Source organism: Heterodontus francisci, chromosome 8 (assembly GCF_036365525.1).
Source record: "Heterodontus francisci isolate sHetFra1 chromosome 8, sHetFra1.hap1, whole genome shotgun sequence".
Classification (NCBI taxonomy): Eukaryota; Metazoa; Chordata; class Chondrichthyes; order Heterodontiformes; family Heterodontidae; genus Heterodontus; species Heterodontus francisci.
The window spans coordinates 78,756,049-78,779,669 of NC_090378.1; the positions used below are offsets into that span (position 1 = coordinate 78,756,049).

The 23,621-nt window shown below is 41.7% G+C and overlaps 1 protein-coding gene across 1 annotated transcript in view; it reads right to left on the minus strand.

The window, feature by feature from the left end:
• Positions 1 to 23,621, minus strand: part of swt1 (SWT1 RNA endoribonuclease homolog) — a 113,309-nt gene that overhangs the window by 65,496 nt on the left and 24,192 nt on the right. Inside the window, exons 3-7 of the mRNA XM_068038070.1 lie at positions 22,381 to 22,550; positions 21,482 to 21,620; positions 6,298 to 6,449; positions 1,801 to 2,042; positions 1,197 to 1,340 (exon numbers count right to left, since the gene is read on the minus strand). Coding sequence (XP_067894171.1) covers positions 1,197 to 1,340; positions 1,801 to 2,042; positions 6,298 to 6,449; positions 21,482 to 21,620; positions 22,381 to 22,550 — 847 coding nt within the window. The remainder of the gene's footprint in view (positions 1 to 1,196; positions 1,341 to 1,800; positions 2,043 to 6,297; positions 6,450 to 21,481; positions 21,621 to 22,380; positions 22,551 to 23,621) is intronic.

The window sequence follows — 23,621 nt, forward strand, 5'->3', positions numbered from 1 at the left end:
AGCTGAATACCCGACTTATTGTAGCATGATTTTGCTGTTGTGAATCAGTAGAACCAACTTTAACAAAACAAACTTGGTTGGAATAATTCTGAAATCTAGAGGTGCCAGCCACAACCTCTGACTTCATTTTCTCACTATTACAAATGGTGCCATTTCCATTCAACATGTACAAGCTATAGAGGGATATTTTTCTTGTCCATTATTTTCTCTATTACTATAAACTAGCAAATTTAACAACATGAAGTAAGGAAATGCAAAAATACAAAGTCACTTTCAGGAGGAGTGCTGTATCATTTGGATGATATCGAGCAGTTAGCAACCCATACCTTTGCAGTCCAAATATAAATACTTTCCTAAAGCAAATGGAGTGTATTTTGTCTCAGGGCTGTAAAACTCCACTCCACAAAGGGGCATTTCTTGCCAGATTTATTCTTCCCCATTTCCCTGCTTCATTTCCTTCTTTGCGGCTATGGCTATGGCTGCTCCTCCCTACTCTAGTAACCACCTTCTCATCTATACCAGATGTTGTTTATTATCTTTACACAAAATTCACGTATTAGCTTTTTTTAAACAAAAAAACTGTGCATGTTGAAATGCAAACAGAACAATGCTGGAACAATGCAGCACCTGAAAACTGGACGAGGAGGGTGTGGTGAAAGATGGGATAATGTTTCAGGTAGAGACCCTTCCGCTTTGCTGCTTCTGATGAAAGATTCCTACATAAAACATATAACCTGTCTGTCCTCTTTCCAGATGCTGACAGGCTACTACGTATTTTAAGAATTTTCTATTTTTGTTTAAGCTTCATGTTTCAGTTCCTGGTGAATGATGAGTTAACTTAGGCAATTTAAAAAAATCTGCTCATCAATCAGCAAGTAACTTTAACATTTCTTTCAGCATAGGCTTTTACAATAATAGCAAACGCACCTTAAATGAAAACACAAAAACAAAAAAAGTGTTACATATTTTGAAGTTTTTTTTCACTTGCGAATAAGATAACCCATAAGGCTGGTTACATTATAATACCTCCGGTTTTTGCAAGTATTGGATCTTACCACTGGGAGAATGGATTATCATTGTCAGATAGTAGACTGCTCTCAGTATAATCATTAAATGATACTTAGGAACAAACTGCATTAGATTAAAAGACCTTTCAAATGGTTTATGTACTCCTCTTGGGACAGTTAGATGCTCACCTCTGAATCCCTGCCAGCAGTTCTTTTACAGCAGGCATCAACCTCTGCAGGCTCTGAAATGCTTCCTCAGGAAGTGGCAGCTTACTGTCAATTACAACAGCTAATGAGTTGTGAGGAAGGTTGAAGGTTGCAAAAATTAATGAGCTGGTGAAAAAAAAGTTTTAAATTTAATCTCAAAATCCCATCTACTGTCATACAAGATCAAAAAACTAGTGTTGATTTACTTCAAGCACAAAAATGTTCCTTTAATATGAATACTTCATTTACACGATTTCTCACTCAATTTTTAAAAACCTTACTATTATAACTTGTGAGCCAATAAGCAGATTATAGATTCTTGGAATTGCAGTTTGGTGGTCTATGTGAGTTTGTCACAGTCATTCAGTAGATACTGTTAATAGTTGGTCTACATTTCACAGATTTCAAATGCGCAGGAATCTCAACTTTATCTACAATATAACACAGTCTTTATCATCTCTAATGCCCAAGTTAACGCTTCATCATTCAGTTTCTCTGGCCAGTCAACATCTCTATATAATAGCAGTATAAGGAGTAAAACTATTGTTTTATATATATATATATAGTACACAATGCCTTTTTATACCTGTATTTGCTTATTATATTCCATACGTTTTCAAAGGTGGCCCAGGTTTGTTGACATCTGCTCACGCCTTGAGAGTTTTCCATCTCTGGCATGGTGTAAACAGCATTACAATTGAACGGAAACAGAGTTACATTTCTTCCTGGATCAGGGTTCAAAGGTGGCTCAACTGAAATTTCCAACTTTTCAGAAGACTCTTCTGACTTTTCTGAAGATTTTGAAGTTAATTCATTTTTGCTGTCATCCTTCATAACATGAGGAAAGAAAAAAAGATTTCTTACTATAAATCACAAAGTTTCATGTGCTTTTTACTGTCCTTCTCTCAATTTATTCCCTTCCCTAGATAAGGTTCTGACACCTTTGCCTAGCTATAGTTCCACGGGTATTGGGTAATGAGCTTCCAATTCTTAGCTCAATTGACCATTCTTCAGAAGTCTAGCCAGTTTGACTATTTGAATCTGGATGACATCAATACTCAATCCTCATCAGATATCCACAACCATCCACTTTCCAGCAGGACTCATTGGACAGAGACTATCTAAGTTATTTAAATAAAAGAACGCAGACTCCTGCACCAGAACCAGCCAGAGTAACAGCCAGACGGGTGGGAATTTGCAGCAGGAAGCTGCAGCCGGGGCTTGTGGGAACGGACCCTGGCAATTCATAGGGGATCTGGCTGCGACTTGGGAGGTGGGGGCAGCCTGGCACTTTGGATGCCCAAGGCCTCAAAATCCCCCCAAAAAATTAAAACACCTTCTAGGCCTCTGCAGGCTCAGGATCTGAATCCCAGCAGGTTTTTCCTGATGAGGGAGCCAACACTTTCCCCCTCTGCTCAGCCCTCAGCTTGAAATTGCACAGCAGGTCCCGATGACATTTGGACCCAAACTGCATATTTAAAAGTAGGAATCCGCTTCTTTCCTGTGGGTGTTCTGTTCACCTGCTCAAAAAACAAGTTAATATGGGGAGACAGCAGGAAGGAAGCAGGATCAGAATGAGTGAGTGACACCCATTATTTTAACAGCCCCCACTCTCACCATCCTGGCCCAGTTTCTGGCAGGTAGAGACAGTAAAGCCGCAGCCAAAATATCTATTCAGAAGTGTTATCTAAAGAGTAGCTTTTTAGCATGAAGCAGGAAATGAGCACATCACTATAAATCAGTAATTGTATGTATATTGCTATATAAAACATTTTGGATTACGTGACAAACTTCAACTTTCCTTTTAAGAAACCAAATAGGTTTCACTGAAACGCCAAGCAAGGAAAGGGAAAAAAAGAATGAAGCTGGTTACTCAAAGAGTTCGACTGGGGAACCCAAATAATACACGTGGGTTAAAATTGCACCGTGCAATATTAGCCATGATGCTTCGGAAAGAAGACGACGCATTCATATAGCACCTTTCACCATCCCAAGATATCCCAAAGTACTTCTAAAATGTAGTCACTGTTGTAACTTAGGGAAACAAGACAGCCAATTTGCACACAGCGCAGTCCTACAAACAGCAATGAGATAAATAACCAGGCAATCTGTTTTTTTAAATGTTGTTGAGGGATAAATATTAGCCAGAATCGTGGGAGAGCGTCCCTGCTCTTCTTTGAATAATGTCATGGAATCTTTTCCTGCACCTGAAGGGGCTGACGGATTCAGTTTAATGTCTCAGCTTAAAGACAACACCTATGATAGTGCAGTGTTGCACCAAAGTGTCAGCCAATTGTCATGCTCGACCCCCACCTGCCAAGAATGAGGCACATTAATTTTGTCAAGAACATTGATTTTAAACTGTTACTGGAGTTAAGAAAGGACTTGTTAAACAGATCAGCCGTGGCTGGAAAGAAATTTGCATATTAACAGACAGTGTTTGGAAGGACAAAGCAGCCATTCCCTGACACATTCAACCCACAATGGACTTTTGATCACCAGACGTTGTAGGTGGGGGAGCTCGCACTCCAGGTTGACTGCTAAGAGGGCCAAATGCACAAACGGACATGGTCAAACCAGCTAGTCACATGACCTGAGTTTTTTTGCATTTGTACAAACAGTTTGGGCAGAAAGTTGTTTGTTCCTGGACTGAGATGATCTCTCTCCTGTCTGCTCCCATCTCTTTCTCACAAGCCTCTGAATCCATTGAAGACGTATGAACCACAAGAGAGAAAGGTCTCCTACAGTGAACAAGGTTTAAGAAGAATACGGGGCCCCAACGAAAAGCAAGATCGACCTACAATCAAGGACTCTACAGTGAGCTCGAAGAACCGTAACAACAACTCTTCAGATATTGCCTCAAACCTTTCCACTTTATTTTTTTTCTGCTCTTTTCTATCTCTATTTGCACGTGTGTATCGCCTATGCATGCTAGCGTGGGCGCGTCATGTATCTGTAGGCGTGAACTGAATTAGAGTTTACGTTTAAGTTACTAAATTTCAACTTTTCTTCTTTAAACCTAAGAAAGCCTGTTTGTGCTGGTTTCTTTGCCTTATAATTGGAAAGCAGAGAACAAGGATTCACAGGGCGCAGTGGCTAGCACCGCAGCCTCACAGCTCCAGCGACCCAGGTTCGGTTCTGGGTACTGCCTGTGCGGAGTTTGCAAGTTCTCCCTGTGATTGTGTGGGTTTCCTCCGGGTGCTCCGGTTTCCTCCCATATGCCAAAGACTTGCGGGCTGATAGGTAAATTGGCCATTGTAAAAAAAATTGCCCCTAGTGTAGGTAGGTGGTAGGAGAATTGAGGGAAGGTGGGGATGTAAGAGGGAAAATAGGATTAATGTAGGATTAGTATAAATGGGTGGTTAATGGTCGGCGCGGACTTGTTGGGCCGAAGGGCCTGTTTCGGTGCTGTATCTCTCTATGACTCTATGACCAAGGAGGAGCTATAAACACAGTGTGTTTAAAATTAAACCCTATCACGGTAAGACCAGGGGAAGGCTGAGAGGGACCCCCTAGACACCTTTCTCACCTGCTCGTAACACTACATTATGTGCTCACGTCTCTGAAGTGGGGTTTGAACCCACTGTCTTCTAAGACACAATTGTTACTACTGTGCCAAGGCTGACACCTTGAAACTATGTTTGTTATTAACTCCAAATTGTCCAATTTCAAGGGTCAAGGCCAAGCAACGTTGATGGTTTACAAGAACTAAGAGATTGAAAGCAAGAAATAAATTAGTTTGGTTTCCTTCTTGACCTCCCATCCTCCAAATTCCATACAGTCCAACTTATCCAAAACTCTGCTTCACGTATCCTGCCATGCACTAAGTCATGTTTACCCATCACTCCTATCCTTGCTGAACTATACTGGTACCTCATGCCCCATCACTTTAACTTCACTAGGTTGATAATCTCCACTCATCAAACACTTTCTTCATCTGATACCAAACTCCCTTCAGCCACCCGAGCCCTCTGTAGAAATCACTCATTAAATCTATCTATTCTTAACACTCCCCAAAACCCAGAGATTTGGCCAAGATTTTGGTCACCCCCTCCTAATGGATCCTTTTCTTGTTTGTCATCCATTTGTTGTACACTCATCTGCGACATCTTGGGGTCTTTTTAAGTTAAAAGATGCTATATAAATAATATATTTTAATTAATTATTAGTTCATTCAAAATTCCAACTTACATGAAAGATAAAGGTTCGTTGCAATGGAAAGAATAGTTTTTCCTAACGATTCTTGGCCACTTACTTTCCCTTCCTGTTACTTTTCTCACTGTTCTCCTCCAACACACCCAGTTCACAGGGCTAAACTTCACCTTTCCCATCCGGTCACTGGGCACTCTTATCTCTCCCAGTACAGAGGCATTCTTTTCACCATCCACCCAATTAGTTGATAGCGGTGTTCTTCTCTACCCTCACACCCGCCCAGTTCACAAAGGTACTATGCTTAAGCCTTCCTACCCAGTTCAGAGGCACCCTTCTCCCCACTACTCAACCCAGCCAGTTCATGGGGGCATTTTGTCCCCATTGCCCCTCTCAAGTGTCAACTCCTTCCTGTCACTTTGCTTGGGGATTCAACACGGTGTGTACAAATTCCTGATTATGCAAAACAATGAGATCAGAAATTTGCATCCAGTATTTATCCCTGAGTAAAGCAGCAGGAAGAGGTTGGGGGTAACACTACAAATATACAAAAAATAATAAAAAAGGCCCAGCTGGTCCATCGAGCATATTACATCCCACATGCTGCAACCTGCTCACACCATTAATTCCATCCCTTTCCCCCACATCTATGAAATCTCCTGGGAGAAACAAACAAATCAGAAAAAACCTTCAATGGGGCATCAAGGAACAGAGGGTGTTGACTGTCACTGGGGAACTGCAGAGGTGTACTTTAGAATTAAGTTCCGAGTTCTGAAATGGCTCACAGTCTGCCACTTGAGTAGTCCTCGTGTAAAATTTCACCAAATTTACTAGTGTTAAAAATGAACTGTTGATGATTCCTGTTATTGTTTTCATCCAGAACAATATGAACTTTTACCCACTATAACATCTAACACTTTAAAAAAAAAAGTACCTCAGAAATCTTATTAAACAACGCATCCACGACAGCCAAGGTGTGTTGGAGAACACCGCCATAATCTGATCTTGAGCTGAAGGCTTGTAACAGCTTTTTGGACTCTAGCAACATCCAGGTAAGAGTAAAACGATTATACTCTGACCTCTTATCTATACGGTTAAAAAGACATGTTAGGTTAAAGGCAGTAAACCAAGATACTTCTTTAAAACAAATGTTAGCCCTGCGGATGACAGTAGGGAGAGGCAGAGCTGCAGATACATATGTTGCACTGTGGTAGTAAATAGGCTTTACAGAATGGCTTTCATCTATAGGGGGAAATTTTATGCTCTCCCCCGGGCCGGGTTTGGAGGCGGGGAGACCATATAATCAGGTGGGATGGTAGCTGGGGGTGGGGGAAACCTGCCACCTTATAAGATCATAAGAACTAGGAGCAGGAGTAGGCCGTCTGGCCCCTCGAGCCTGCTCCACCATTCAATAAGATCATGGCTGATCTTTTCGTGGACTCAGATCCACTTACCCGCGCTCTCACCGTATCCCTTAATTCCTTTATTGTTCAGAAAGATATCTACCTTAGCTTTAAAAATGTTTACTGAAGAAGCGTCAACTACTTCACTGGGCAAGGAATTCCATAGATTAACAACCCTCTGGGTGAAGAAGTTCCTTCTTAATTCAGTCCTAAATCTGCTCCCTCTAATCTTGAGGCTATGCCCTCTTGTCCTAGCTTCACCTGCCAGTGGAAACATCCTCTCTACTTGTATCTTATCTATTCCCTTCATAAACCTGCCACCTTCCCACCTGTCAAAATTAAGTCCGGGGTGGGAAGGCCTGTGAACGACCTTCTCGTCCTGCTGCCAATTGAGGCCCTTAAGCGGGCAATTGATGCCCAAATAAGGGCCTCATCCCTCTGCCGCCACAATTAGCAAAGGGCGGGCGGGCCTCTCACTGCACAGGACTGCAAAAAAAAAGCAATTCTCTAAAGCCTATTCACTACCACAATGTAACATACACAAAAGAACAACAATGGCAATATTAATTTCAGTGTTTTCTCAACAGCTGGACAACAAGCAACTAACAAAAGGCACTAAAGTACCTGGAGATTTAATGCTATTAAATGAAAATGCACATTTACAATTACAAAAAACATTTATTGCTATATTTTTTCCAGGTGACAAATATATAAATGCCTATGAATAAAATATGGAACAAATTGGACAGGAATACAGCTTTAATCATTTCCCACTTGTGGTTTTAGCAACTTGGCTACCATTGTAAGCAGACTAAAATTAAATATCAACAATATGCTGCATCATCCTGATGTTCAACTATACCATGTAAAACTTTCTAATTTATATTTGAATGAGTTTTGTCTGTATGTAGAATTCCAAAACAATTATTTACATGTCATATTTCATAGTTCAATGGGAAACATTTTATTTTCAAGGAAATTTTTTCTACTGCCCTGGACCCCAGCCCATCATTTTTTCTCTTTTTTAAAAAAAAACATTTTCTCTTTTTAGCCCTCCTAGACTCCGCTCTTCTATTGTCATGCCTCTTTTCCCCTCTCTCAGGTACTCTGCCCTCTCAAACACCTGCCCCAACCCTTCAGTACTCCTTGACCTTCCTGTTCTCTTGTCACCATCACAGGCTTGACCCCCTCTTAGATAAGCCTACAGCTTCCCTGTATGTCTCTCTTGGTATCTTCTGAAGGGTTCATTGAAACACGAAGCTGGCACATTATGAACAGCAGTCCCAACTGCCCCAACCCACTCTCTTGCCGAACTTCCTCCCCAGCATGCCTGCTGGGAGATAATCTTGCCTACCTCCTTCTCATCCAACTCACCCCTCCCACTGCTCGCCCCCATATACTCTGCCAATGGATTAGTTTGCACCACCCCTCTCCGCATCTCCTATCATAATGTCTGTTCACTTGTGAACAAGGTCCTTGCTATTCATGAACTTATTGTGGATGATTGTATCGACATCATGGTCTTGGTGGAAACCTGGCTGAGGGGTGATGCCATTTTCCTGCTAACTGAAACCTCCCCATCTGGCTATACCTTCCACTACTTGCCCTGCCAAGAATGTCGCGGTGGTGGTGTGACTCATCACCAAATCACATCTTGGCCTGATCCCCTACTCCTCTGGCACTTTCTCCACCGTTGAGCATCTCACCTAGTTCCACCCCTCTCACCTCCCATTTAAACTCCTTGTTCTCTACCGTCCGAGTACTATAATTTTCTCAGAGATCTCTCGCTGCTTTCCTCCCTCAGCCTCTGAACTGAGAAACTTCTCATCCTCAGTGATTTCAGCCTCCATCTCAACTCATCATGCTCTCTCTCTCGAGTTCACTGCCCACTTATCCTCCCTTAATCTCTCCCTCCTTGTAAACTCCTCAACCCATATGCATGGCTACCCCCTTGACCTGTCCATCTTGCATGGCTTCACCAATCCCATCGTATCAATCACTGAAAAGGCCATCTCTGATCACTTCCTTGTATCACACTCCACTCGCATCCCCTTTCACGTCCCAACCCCAGCTCCTTCTGTGTCCAGCCCTGGGAAAAAAAATTATTCCCCAATTCACTTACAACTGCACTTTCAAAATCCAAACTGCCTAGGCTTTGGCCTTCCATCTTCCGTAACATTTCTGCAACTACTGATTTGCTCAACCACACCCTCACCAAGTCCTCGATAAAATCAATACTCTCTCTCACCCGAGCCATTCCCCTGGTACAGCCCTCATCTCTGCTCCCTGTAGTCCAAGGGATGTAGATTTTAATGGAAATAGCCGCATGGAAGATGGCAGGATCCCCAAAGACACATTGTACAGCGAGCTCGCCACTGGTATCAGACCCATCGGCCGTCCATGTCTCCGCTTTAAAGACGTCTGCAAACGCGACATGAAATCCTGTGACATTGATCACAAGTCATGGGAGTCAGTTGCCAGCGTTCGCCAGAGCTGGCGGACAGCCATAAAGGTGGGGCTAAAGTGTGGCGAGTCGAAGAGACTTAGCAGTTGGCAGGAAAAAGACAGAGGCGCAAGGGAGGAGCCAACTGTGTAACAGCCCCGACAATCAAATTTTTCTGCAGCACCTGTGGAAGAGCCTGTCACTCTAGAATTGGCCTTTATAGCCACTCCAGGCGCTGCTCCACACACCACTGACGACCTCCAGGCGCTTACCCATTGTCTCTCGAGACAAGGAGGCCAAAGAAGTTGTTAAATGATTTAGCCATTCGCCGCCAGATCTGGCAGGACCACATAAAGTACTATCAGGTCTTATCCTCATCTGTTAAAACTGCACATTATCCCAGGATCATCTTGGAATCCAAAAATAACACCTTTCTCCACTGCAAATGTTCTTCTTAAATCCCTCTTACTTGTCTCGTCGATCCTCAATTCCAACAATAAGTGCAAGAAGCTCATGGACTTCTTTGTTATTAAGACTTGAGACCATCTGATCAGGTGCCTCTGCCAGTTCCCTTCCTTCCACTAGCTTACCGGGCCAAACCTCCTCTAAAGCTCCCCCCTGCCCTAGCTCTGAACTTGCATCTTTCTCCACTTTCTCTCCTATCTCCCCTCATGCCCTCTCCAAGCTCATCTTGTCCATGAGACCCACCTCTTGCTCCCTTGACACTATTCCCACAAAAGTGCTGATCACCCAAGTTCCCCTTCTGGTCCCCATATTAGCTGATACTGTTAATGGCTCTCTCTCTTCAGACACTGTCCCTCACTCCTTTAAATCTGCAGTCATCATCCCCTCTTCAAAAAAAAACCCTTGACCGCCCCATCTCCAACCTCCCTTTCCTCTCCAAAGTCCTTGAACACGTTGTCAGCTCCCAAATTCATGCTCAATTTTCTTGGAACTCCATATTTGAATCCCACCAATCTGGTTTCTGTCTCTGCCACATTACTAAAATAGCTCTCATCAAAGTCACAAATTGCATCCTAAATGACTGTGACAAAGGAAACTATCCCTCCTCATTCCTATCACCTGTCTGCAGTCTTTGACATGGTTGACCATATCATATGCCTCCAATGCCCCTCCACTGTCGACCAGCTCAGTGGGACTGCTTTTTTTAATTCTTTCATGGGATGTGGGTGTCGGTGGCAAGGCCAGCATTTGTTGCCCATCCCTAATTGCCCTTGACAACTAGGTGCTCTCACCTGGTTCCATTCTTACCTATCTAATTGTAACCAGATATCACTTGCAATGGTTTCTCTTCCTGCTCCCATACTGTTATCTCCACCCAAGAACCTATCCTTGACCCCCCCCCCCATTTCCCATCTACATGCTGCCCCTTGACAACATCGTCCGAAAGCACAGGATTAGTTTTCACACATTGACAACACCCAGCTCTACCTCACTATCATCTCTTTTGACTCCTCCACTGATGCTAAATTGTCAGACTTGTCTGACATCCAGTACCGGACGAGCAAAAATTTCCTCCAATTACATACTGGGAAAACCAAAGCCGCAAACATCATTCCCTAGCTACCAACTCCATCCCACTCTCTGGCAACTGAGGCTGAACCAGACTGTTCGCAATCTTGGTGGCATTTTTGATCCCAAGATGAGCTTCCAACCACATATTTGTACCGTCACTAAGACGGCTCATTTCCATCTCCCTGATATCACGCGACTCTGCCTGTCTCAGCTCATCTGCTGCTGAAACCGTCATCTATGCCTTTGTACCTCTAGACGTGACTATTCCAGTGCATTTCTGGCCGGCCTCCCACATTCTACCCTTCGTAAACCTGAGGTTATCCAAAACTCAAACGTCCCGTGTCCTTACTCGCAATAAGCTCACCTATCACCCCTGTGCTCACTAACCAACATTGGCTCCTGGTCAAGCAATGGCTTGATTTTAAAATTCTCGTCCTTGTTTTCAAATCCCTCCATGGCCTCAGTCTTCCCTATCTCTATAATCTCGTCCAGTCCTACAACTCTCCAAGATATCTGTGCTCATCTAATTCTGGCCTCTTGGGCACCCCGATTTTAATTGCTCCACCACTGGTATCATGCCTTCAGGTGCCTAGCCCCAAATCTCTGGAATTCCTTCCCTAAATTTCTCTGCCTCTCTTTCCTCTTTTAACTCATTCCTTAAAACCTACCTCTTGACCAAACTTTAGGCCATCTTCCCTAAAATTGCCTTATGTGGCTCAGTGTCAATTCTTGCTTTATAATGGTCCTGTGAAGTGCCTGAGTAAGTACAAGTTGTTGTCACTGTTGTTGAAATTCTTTTAAAGTCTGTGGGCTGTAGCACAATTAATACACTTCATTCCCAATTCTTTCCCTGAAGTATATTGTTCTCTCACTTTCACATCCCAGTAACCACTAGACATTAGCACCACTGTTTAAATGCTACCAAATTCCAGTAATCCTATACCAGATCTGCCAAATGCCAGGATTTCCCCACCAGAGGTGGCAGAAATTAATATAGATTTGTGGACTAAAGTTAATCAAATACTAACCCAAAAGTAGTCCAATATTATGTTGCCCAATTAGCTCAAAAGAACACCAACAAACAAGATATTTGAAAAACAAGAAATGCTGGAAATACTCAGCAGGTCTGGCAGCATCGGTGGAGAGAGAAGCAGAGTTAATGTTTCAGGTCAGTGACCCTTCTTCAGAACTGAAGAAGGTTCTGAAGAAGGGTCACTGACCTGAAACGTTAACTCTGCTTCTCTCTCCACAGATGCTGCCAGACCTGCTGAGTATTTCCAGCATTTCTTGTTTTTATTTCAGATTTCCAGCATCCGCAGTATTTTGCTTTTATTTAAGGTATTTGAATAACTGGGGCTGTAGGAGGGTTCAGTCCAACCAAATGAGTCGTACTAATACTGATGAATAAAGGTTCCCACTAACCAAGCTAAGTGATTTCAAACTTAAATCTAACTGAGGTGGGATCAATTTTTTTTGAAGATCATTCCTAAAGATCTCATTAATTTGTCCAAATCACAACTCTGCATCACCGAAGTCTTTAGCGTATTCAGTGAGCGTATACAGGTTAGCAACTTTCTAGAACTGCAACTGAAAAGGAAAAGTACCATTTTGAATTGAAAATAAAACTGGACTGCAATTTAAGGGACTGATAAAGGGTATCTTTGTGCATTCAGCCAAAAGAAATATTGTAAACATGTTGGTTCCCTTTTTGTTTTCCATTCATTCTTGGGAAGTGGTTGTCTCTGGCAAGGCAGCATTTATAGCCCATCCCTAATTGCCCTTGGGCTGATAAGTGGCAGTGACATTCGCACCACACAAGTGCCAGACAACAACCATCTCCAACAAAAGAGAAAATCGAACAATCTCCCCATGACATTCAACAGCATGACCATCATGGAATTCCCCCACCAGCAACATCGTGGGGTTACCACTGACCAGAAATGTAACTGGACCAGCCATATAAATACTGTGGCTACAAGAGTAGGTCAGAGGCTGGGAATTCTGTGACAAGTAACTCACCTCTTCACTCCCCAAAGGCTGTCCACCATCTACAAGGCACAAGACAAGAGTGTGATGGAATACTGCTCACTTGCCTGGATGAGTGCAACTCCATCTACACTCAAGAAGCTTGACATCACCCAAGACAAAGCAGCCCGCTTGATCAGTATCCCATCCACCAGCTTCAACATTCACTCCCTTCACCACTGGCGCATAGTGGCAGCAGTGTGTATCATCTACAAGATGCACTGCAGCAACTCGCCAATGCTGCTTCAACAGCACCTTCCAAATCCGCGACCTCTTCCACCTAGAAAGACAAGGGCAGCGGGCACATGGGAACACATGATTCAGGTATAATTCAGTGAGTATGACTATGTCAGGCTGTTGTTTGACTAGTCTGTGAGATAGCTCTCCCAACTTCAGTACAAGTCATCATATGTCAGTGAGAAGGAGTTTGCAGGGTCGACTAGGTAGGGTGTGCCATTGTCATCTCCGGCACCTCGGTAGTTGCCGGTTTTATTCTTTTCTGTAGTGATTTGATACAACAGAGCAGCTTTTAGGCCATTTCAGAAGTCAATTCAGAGTCAACCACATTGCTTTGGGTCTGGAGTCACATATGGGCCAGACTGGGTAAGGATGGCAGATTTCCCCCCTTGAAGGATATTAGTGAACCAGATGGGTTTTTACGACAAGCACCGAGTTAAAAGCTATTTAAAAAATTTGTAAATAAGCAAAAATGTAAGAAGTGCACTTGAGAGAAAATAATAGATTCAATATAATTGCATCCCAAACTACTTTTTTTTTTTTTACAAAGTACAAGAAACCGAGATGGTTCTTTTTGGTTAATAACTAACATATACACAAGCAATCTTTGTGAGAAAAATTGTTTATAAAATCTTGAACTCAGTCTATATGTTCACTTTCTAAAACTCTTGTTTTAATTTCTCTCCCCATCATTGTGTTATCTTATATTAAAAGCAGGGCCATGTCAAAATTTAATTGAATAAAATAAAAATGATCAGTGGAGGCAGTGCATTCAATTATTACCTGGGCTCCAGGCATTATACAGCCCAAACAATAACGCAAACTTTAAGCATGGCACTGAGACTAGAATCAACACAGTTATAAATTTCTTAGACTCTCGTGATCCAGGACTCTTCCCGCTGCCTGAAATGTTAACGGTTTCTCTCTCCAGATGCTCCTGATCTGCTGGGTATTTCCAACATTTTCTGTTTTTATATTAGATTTCCAGCATTCGCAGTATTTTGCTTGCCTTTATCTTGTCTGTATTAAGCACGTGCTTCTCCCCACCTGTTTCAGCTGTTTATTTTCTACAATCAAGACTACTGAATCAAAAAAAAAATATTTCTATCCATTGGTAATTCTGGAGTGGAGGCACATGGCAGAAACTTTGTAGATTTAAGCAAAATAAGTGCTCAAATTCAGATTTTATTCTGTAACTGAATGTTAATGGATGATAGTAGTATGAAGGGTTTGTAGGTAGTTTGATCCTAGAGTAGGTTAAAGGTTCGGCACAACATCGTGGGCCGAAGGGCCTGTACTGTGCTGTACTGTTCTATGTTAATGTCATCTTCTATTACTTGTGTGATCTAGATACAAGTTTGTGTAGCTGTGCTACTGCTTTAATGTCTTAGTAGGTTACTACTGCTTTATTCAGTCTCATCAGCAACTAGCAACTATCCTCATGGGAGAGGGGAAACAAGTGGGGTCTCTTTAGGATTGTGTTGTGTCCAATGTTGTGTTATATTACAGAAAGCCAGTTGGTGAAGGATGATACTAGAGCCAATACTCAGTCTAACATTTATTTACAGAGTGAAACATTACCAGCATACACCTCCTAACTTAAGCACACCACAGTTTCAATAAGTGTCTCTTTACATATGCTCAAGTGAAACCCCAATTAATGCCCTCCACCTGCATATAATTAAGCACAATCAATATACAATGAACCGGCTGGGAGACTGGAACTCTGCCAATGCTCTGTGTAATCTGACAGCTGAACTATATTTGTCTGTGGTACGCTGAGGCATTGTTGATGATTGACCAGTTAGCCTGCCTCATTAATAGCACCTGGAGTAATAGGCTGTTAATGGGCACTGGGCTCTCTCCTCGAGCCCCAACTCATCTAATACCACTCTCCTGCACACTCCTCAAACACTTTACTATTCTCTTTATTCAAACTTATAAAGCCCTTATGAAGTGATTTATGGATTACACTTGGAAAAACTACCATGGCAGAAAATTCCACATTATAACTATCACCTCCCCTTGAATTCTTTTTATGATTTCTTAATTATCTGCCCTCTTGTTACCATCTTGCCAATGAGTTAGGCCAGTTAGCTTAACATCAGTCATTGGGAAGATGCTGGAAACTATTATTAAAGTAGTCTTAACACTGCATTTGGAAAAGCATAGTATGATTAGAACAAGTCAACATGGTTTTTTACTAAAGGGAGATCCAGTTTGAAAAATGTATTGGAGTTTTTTGAGGATGTAACTAGTAGGGTACATAAAGGAGAACCAATAGATGTAGTATACCTGGATTTCCAAAAGGCATTCGATAAGGTGCCACATAAAAGATTAATAGGCAAGATAAGGGCTCATGGTGTTGGGTGTAATATTAGTGTGGATAGAGGATTGGTTAACAGACAGGAAGCAGAGAGTGGGCATAAATGGTGCATTTTCAAGTTGGCAGGTGAATAGCAGGGTGCTGCAAGGATCAGTGCTGGGGCCTCATTATACTGTATATTAATGACTTGGCTGAAGAGACAGAGAGTAATGTATCTAAGTTTGCTGATGATACAAAGCTCGGTGGAAAGGTAAGCTGCAGGGAGGATGTAGAGAGGCTGCAAAGAGATATAGAGAGGTTAAGTGAGTGGACAACAAGATGGCAAATGGAATATAATGTAGGGAAATGTGAAGTTCACTTTGTTCTTAAAAATAGAAAATCAGAATATTTTTTAAAAGGTGTGAAACTGGCAAGTGTTAATGTTTCGAGAGACTTGGGGGTACTCACACAAGGAACAGACAAAATTAGCATGCAGGTGCAGCAGGCTATTAGGAAAGCATGTTGGCCTTTATTGCAAGGGGATTGGAGTACAGAAATAAAGAAGTCTACTAAATTTGTACAGGGCTTTGGTGAGACCACACCTGGAATACTGTGTGCAGTTTTGGTCTCCACATTTAAGATATACTTGCACTGGAGGTGGTGCAGCGAAGATTTACTAAATTGGTCCCTGGGATCAGAGGTTTGTCCTATGATGAGAGGCTGAGTAAATTTGGCCTATATTCTCTTAGAAGAATGAGAGGCGATCTAATTGAGACATGCAAGATTCTGAAAGGGCTTGATAAGGTAGAAGCTGAGCGATTGTTTCCGCTGATTGGGGAATCTAGAACGCGGTGGCACAGTCTCAGGATAAGGGGGCAATCATTCAGGACTGAGATGAGGAGAAATTACTACACTTAAAGGGTTGTGAATCTTTGGAATTCTCTACCCCAGAGGGTTGTGGATGCTCCAGCATTGAATTCATTTAAGGCTGGGATAGATAAGATTTTTGGTCTCGCAGGAAATCAAGGGATATGGGAAGCAGGCAGGAAAGTGTAAATGAACCCCAAGATTAGCCATGATCATACTGAATGGCAGAGCAGGCTCGATGAGCCATGGTCTACTTCTGCTTCTATTTCTTGTGTTCTTGTGTGCTGTTATAATTTATCATACTGAACTGATAAAAATCTTAAAAGATCATTATCAGTTCACTTCTTAACTTCTTAGCTCTAATGGAAAAAGCCCAACTTCTCAAGTCTCTCATTATATTGCAATCTCTCATCCCTGGCAGCATGTCAGTGAATCTATGCAGCACCTTTTCCATTACTTTTATATTCTTTCTATAATGGAATGGCCAAGACTGCACACAATGCTCCAACTGTAGCCTAAGGTCTTATATACATTGCTTTTGTATTCAATAGCTTTAGGCACAAAACTAAAGATTCCTTTTTAATGGCCTTACCTACTTGTGGTGCCACCTTTTATGAATTGTGTATCGGCGCACTAACAGCCATGTACAATTCTACTCCACTAAAAATTTTACCAATTTCTTTTCCCTAGCGTTACTTCAAAAATTAAGTACTTCACATTTTTCTATTTTGGACTGCATGTCTCACCTATCTGCCCATTCTTCTAGTTTTTTGGTAGCTTTTATAATTTTGTCACTATTTGCCATCCTCCCCATTTGGCGTCACTGGGAAATTTCGATGCTGCTCCGTAATTCCCAGGTACAAACCATTTTTATATAGATTGAAGAACGATGGGCCTGTGTGAAACATCACATGGAGAATTTTAAACCTCCCGGTTGAGTGGGAAAAGAACGTGTGATTTTGACACTGAAATGCAGAAGTCCCACCCATTGCTGTCCACTGGGTAAAACCAAATGAGATTAATGGCAGATTCAGCAGGCTGCAGGAGTTAAACTGGGAGGAATCTGCAAACACTCAGATCATTGGTATCTGTGTGCTGCTGAGACTTTAAATGTTGATTAATTCCAAGTGTCTTTTGTTTACGAACTTTGAAGCTGTCACAGTTTATAATAGGTGCTGCTCTTGCTGCCTTGTACTAGGTTCTGCAAGAGGAGGAGGAGGAAGAGCAGTAACAACAGCTACAGCAGAGGCCTCAGCATCTATCAGGAGCAAAAGTCTGGTTTCTGAGAATACAACAGGTATTGCTCACAGGATGCTTTACACACCCAACAGGGTATACAGGCTAAGGGTCACCTTTTTTGACATGACTGAGGAACAATGCATGAGGGGGTTATACTTATCGAGGCAGGTTGTTATTGACCTCTGGTCTCAAGAATCAAGAACTGCAGACTGATGCATTAGGGAGTCATGCCAGTGCTTGTGAAGGTGACCACTGCCCTGAATTTCTCTGTCGCTGGAGCCATCTGGGTTGCTATGGTAGACATTGGTCGCATCTCATATTATCCACCATAGAACCACTGCATCTCGTTCTCAGCTGATGAAAACAGTGAAAATTAGGGAACCTTGGATTCGTAGCAATGGCTGGCTTCCCTAGAGTGCATGGCAATATTGACTACACTTATATTACTGTCAGGCCAGCATGGTACCAGCGAGAAGTTTCTGTTAACTGCAAGGGATTTTACCAAATCGATGTCCAGCTAATATATGATTACTAAGAGAATCCTACAGGTTTGTGCCAAGTTGCCACTATGATGCGGCAGTGAAACATCCTCCACGCAAGAGCTACACATATACATTTCTCAGTTGGAGTCACAAGATGTCAATCTATCACCAAAATGCTGTTTGACTTTTTACCCCCTTCCTTACTCTGGTGATGCTGAGGCATTCTTACTTCAACCCCAGCTAAAATCAGCTAGCTCTTCTACATGATTGGTGCCACATTAATCCACATATCTATGGTAAATTATATATAAATGGACATTGATTTTTTTTTACTTTTTTAAAAATCATTTTAATTTAGATAGCTCCTCTGTAAGACAATGAGATGGTGGTCGCTGAGCAAAATCTCCTTTATCACGTTTACTCCGCAATGATTATCATCTTATTAAAGACTGATCTGTGTTGATCACATTGTATTACAGAGGAAAAGAATAAACAGGGAACAATGTTGTCCAGAATTAACAAACATAGAAAGGCTCTGTTTTCATACTTGAAAATTATGACCATACAAGATTTTAAGAATACTTAGAATGGAATTACACAATATGAAAAATTTACTCTGGCAGAACCATTTACATGAACAATGAGTAGATCATCTGTAATAGAATGAAAGACAGAAAGACTTGCATTTATATAGTGCTTTACACAGCCTCATGATGTCCCAAAATGCTTTAATGAGGAGGATACAGAAAGAACTAGCCAAAACTTATTCCTCTTCCAGTTACATAATTAGCAAAAACATTAGTTGGGGATGGTAGGGATTGCAATTATTTTTACAGTATTATAAGGTATATAGTATAAGGTAGTTATGGAAAAGGACAAAGATGGACCAGAAATAAAAGTACTGAATTGGGGGAAGGCCGATTTCAATATGATAAAAGAGGATCTGGGAGCAGCTACTTGTAGGAAAGTCTACATCACATCAGTGGGAGTCATTCAAAGAGGAAATAGTGAGAGTTCAAAGCCAAAATGTACCTGTTATGGTGAAGGGTAGGACTAACAGGCCCAGGGAACCCTGGATGTCAAGGGATATAGAGGATTGGATCAGGAAAAAAAAGGAGGCTTACGGCAGATCCCAAGCGCTGAAAACAGCGGAGGCACTAGAGGAGTATAGAAAGTGGAGGGTGGCACTTAAAGTAATTAGGAGAGAGAAGAGGGGGCATGAAAAAACACTGGCGGGCAAGATAAAGGAAAATCCCAAGGCGTTTTATAAGTATATTAAGGGTAAGAGGATAACCAGGAAAAGAGTAGGGCCCATTAGGGACCAAAGTGGCAAACTTTGTGTGGAGCCGGAGGACATACGTAAGGTTTTAAATGATTATTTTTCATCGGTGTTCACTATGGAGAAGGACAACGTAGGTGTAGAGATCAGGGAGGGGATTGTGATATACTTGAACATATTAGCATTGAAAAGGAGGAAATATTAGCTGTTTTAGCAGGCTTAAAAGTGGATAAATCCTCAGGCCCAGATGAGATGTATCCTGGGCTGTTATGTGAGGCAAGGGAGGAGATAGCAGGGGCTTTGACACAAATTTTCAAATCCTCTCTGGCCACAGGAGAGGTACCAGAGGACTGGAAGACAGTGAATGTGGTACCATTATTCAAGAAGGGTAGTAGGGATAAACCAGGCAATTACAGGCCAGTGAGTCCAACATCAGTGGTTGGGAAAATATTGGAAAAACTTCTGAAGGACAGAATTAATCTCCACTTGGAGAGGCAGGGATCAATCAGGGATAGTCAGCACGGCTTTGCCAGGGGGAGATTGTGTCTGTCTAACTTGATTGAATTTTTCGAGGAGGTGACTAGATGTGTAGATGAGGGTAAAGCAGTTGATGCAATCTACATGGACTTCAGTAAGGCTTTTGATAAGGTCCCGCTTGGGAGATTGGTTAAGAAGGTAAGAGCCCATGGGATCCAGGGCAATTTGGCAAATTGGATCCAAAATTGGCTTAGTGGCAGGAGGCAGAGGGTAATGGTCGAGGGCTGTTTTTGCGATTGGAAGCCTGTGACCAGTGGTGTACCATAGGGTTCGGTGCTGGGACCCTTGCTGTTTGTCGTGTACATTAATAATTTAGTCGTGAATATAGGGGGTATGATCAGTAAGTTGGCAGATGACACGAAAATTGGTGGTGTTGTAAAGAGTGAGGAGGAAATCCTTAGATTACTGGGAGATATAGATGGGCTGGTAAGATGGGCAGAGCAGTGGCAAATGGAATTTAATCCTGAAAAGTGTGAGGTGATGCATTTTGGGAGGACTAACAAGGCAAGGGAATACACAATGGATGGTAGGACCCTAGGAAGTAAAGAAAGTCAGAAGGACCTTGTGTACTTGTCCATAGATCACTGAAGGCAGCAGCACAGGTAGATAGGTGGTTAGGAAGGCATATGGGATACTTGCCTTTATTAGCCGAGGCATAGAATATAAGCCACAGCTGGAGTACTGTGTACAGTTCTCGTCACCACACTATAGGAAGGATGTGATTGCACTGGACAGAGCGCAGAGGAGAGTTACCAGGATGTTGCCTGGGCTGGAGCATTTCAGCTATAAAGATAGACTGAAAAGGCTAGGGTTGTTTTCCTTAGAACAGAGAAGGATGAGGGGGGACCTGATTGAGGTATACAAAATTATGAGGGGCATTGATAGGTGAGATAGGAAGAGACTTTTTCCCTTAGCGGACGGGTCAATAACCAGGGGGCATAGATTTAAGGTAAAGAGCAGGAGGTTTAGAGGGGATTTGAGGAAAAATATTTTCACCCAGAGGGTGGTTGGAATCTGGAATACACTACCTGAAGAGGTGGTGGAGGCAGGAACCCTCAAAACAATTAAGAAGTATTTAGATGAGCACTTAAAATACCATAGCATACAGGGCTACGGGCCAAGTGCAGGAATATGGGATTAGAATAGTTGGGTGCTGTATGGCCGGCACAGACACAATGGGCCAAAGGGCCTGTTTCTATGCTGTATAACTCTATGGACTCTATACACTTAAAAATGTGGAATGAAATACAGCACAGGTAGGTCTGAATTCGTCATACTATTGGGAAAAATCTAAAAAGGTGTCCTAGAATGAAAAATACCCTCCCAATGAACACATTTTTTGGAAAGTGATCAACTCATTGTCATGCCTGAAGTTCACAACTTTTGATCCAGACTTAAACATGCGTTTTTCAGAACCCTAGGCTATGAAAAGGAAATACTTGCAGTTCTTAAGCATTTTAACATGTCACTGAAACATGTCAGCTGTTTGCAGTGCATGGACTATTGTTATGTAGGCATATATAAGCAATGGAACATTGATAAATTTAGTAAATTAGCAGCAAGGGTACTTTGAAGGGTACAACACACTGGCTTTAATTTAGAATTAAATTTTGCGGTTATGTAAAATAATGGCATTTAAAATCTGACTGCTGCTTTAGAGAACCACCTAATAAAATTGTAACCTGAATGCGTCACCAATATACCCCTTACCCTCTGCCCCTTTGATACCTATCAAAAATTCAGTAATCTAATTCTCTGTACATACCTGCTTGAAAATGATCACTCAAGATCTCCACAGATGACTGCAAATTTCTTTTCACAATTAAGCCAAACACAGCGATCCAGTGTTTCTTCATACATAGTAATATGTCTTCCAAAGACCAAGGAGGCTTCACAAACAGGATCTAATATCAAGATCAGAAACAGATCACGGCAATTACATCATCATTAATTTAACCTACTACTATTTAGCCATTCTAAACACTTTGGTAATAGCGTAGCCATAAAATTTTAAAAGAGGTATACTTTGGTTAATTTATTTATATGGAAATACTGTAAACACATTTATAATGTTTCATACGAAGGTTAATATTAGTTATAGACCTTGATATAAGACATTTCTAGGAATAGCTCTGATCAAAACATGGATATCTGGAATGCTGCAAAAGGACAATTAATTACCAGAAAGTTGAGGCCCAAGATTATTCTGGACTTAAAGTCAAAAAATATTCAGGAGCTGAAATGCATATAATTTCCACCAGTCTCCCACCATAACTCTGATGGAACCCTGTTGAAACTCAGTTCCAAATATTTATCTGAACAGTTGACAACTGCAATTCTCTCCCCACATAGTTGAAAAAGGTAGAAGAAATTGAAGAAAATATGATGTGATTAAATATTTATTTTATTTCAACGAGTTCTGTGTCCATACTAACAAAATTAATTATTCAGCATAAGAAAAAATATGCAAGTACTGGTGATATTTTTGGCATACTGTGGAAAGTATTTCTGACCTATGATATACTATGAAAATAATGGTACATGAAACCGGATTTCAAAGGAACATAAACAGGATATTGTTTGTTTATTTACTGGTAGTTATTTGTTAAGTATAGTCTTGAAACATTTCTTTCCAGACAATCTACATAGCAATCTAATTTTTACCTCTGTCCAGAGATCATCATATACTGTTTTCATTTCTGTTTCTAAGATGACCGACAGAGCAATGCCTAGTGATTTCTCTAGCTGACAGATAATGCCAGTAATGTCCAAAGTTGACTCTTGTGCTGGTAGATGCTGATTAACTATTTCATTTGCCTCTTTCACATTGATTACTGTAAGATGCAAAAAAATAACAAAAAGGTCATGTTCTAGTTTAACCAACAGAATAAGCAAAGCTAGGTAACAGATAATAAACTAGGACAAGAATAAACAGTTAATTTCTGCCTGGAATAAGTTACTTACTGTTGTATTTACACTTAGTACATGTAATTATTACACAGAATATTTAACAACAAACCTCCTGTTCAAAATGCAAAGTTAGTTAACCCCTTTAAACATTATGAAAGCTCTTGCACTAAGAATGTCACAATTTACAAGTCGCTGGAGCTTGCTGTGCACAACTTGGTTGCTGCATTTCCTACATTCCAACAGTGACTACTATTACAACCAGGTGAGGCAGGGGTCTAGGGCTCCTCCTCTCAGCCTTTTCCTGGTTTGGCTGTAACAGGGTTTAACTTTTTAAAACATCGTGTTTTAGCTTCCCTCTCAGTGAGTCCTTGCTCACTGCTCTCTAATTGTAATGGCAAAGAAATCAACCAGACACGTTTACTCATATTTAAACAAGAAAGGTGTAAGTTTATTAACCTTTAAACTCTAATTCAGTTAAAACTACTAAGAATACGCGACGCGACCACGCTAGCATGCATATGCAATAAACACACATGCAAATAGAGACAGAGGAGGAGAAAGAAGGGGAAAGGTTTGAAGTAATAGCTGGAGTTCAGTTACTGGCTTTGGGTTTGATGTGAAGTCTTTGATTGATGTTAAGTCTTGCAGTTCTCATTGGGGCCCAGTGCACACTTTCAAACTTGTTTCGCTGGTCTTCTGTCTTGAGGCTTAAGGTACGTCTGTGGGTCCCTGGAACTTGGCTTGAGAGAGGGAGGGAGGGAGAGAGCGAGAGCCCGTCCTTCTCTTTTGGCTTCAAATTGCAGTCTCTTCCTTTCTGTGTGGCACAATTCAAACAATCCCCAGGATTCCCAGCAGGTTAGTCATGTGACTAGCCCCTCATTTAGAGCAACCTCGCCTGCGAGATTTTGTGGATTCGTTCCAAGCTTAGCAGATACTCTCAGTGGGGGTTGGGGTAGGAGAAATGCTGGCTCTTACACATTCAATGTCTCTTGATC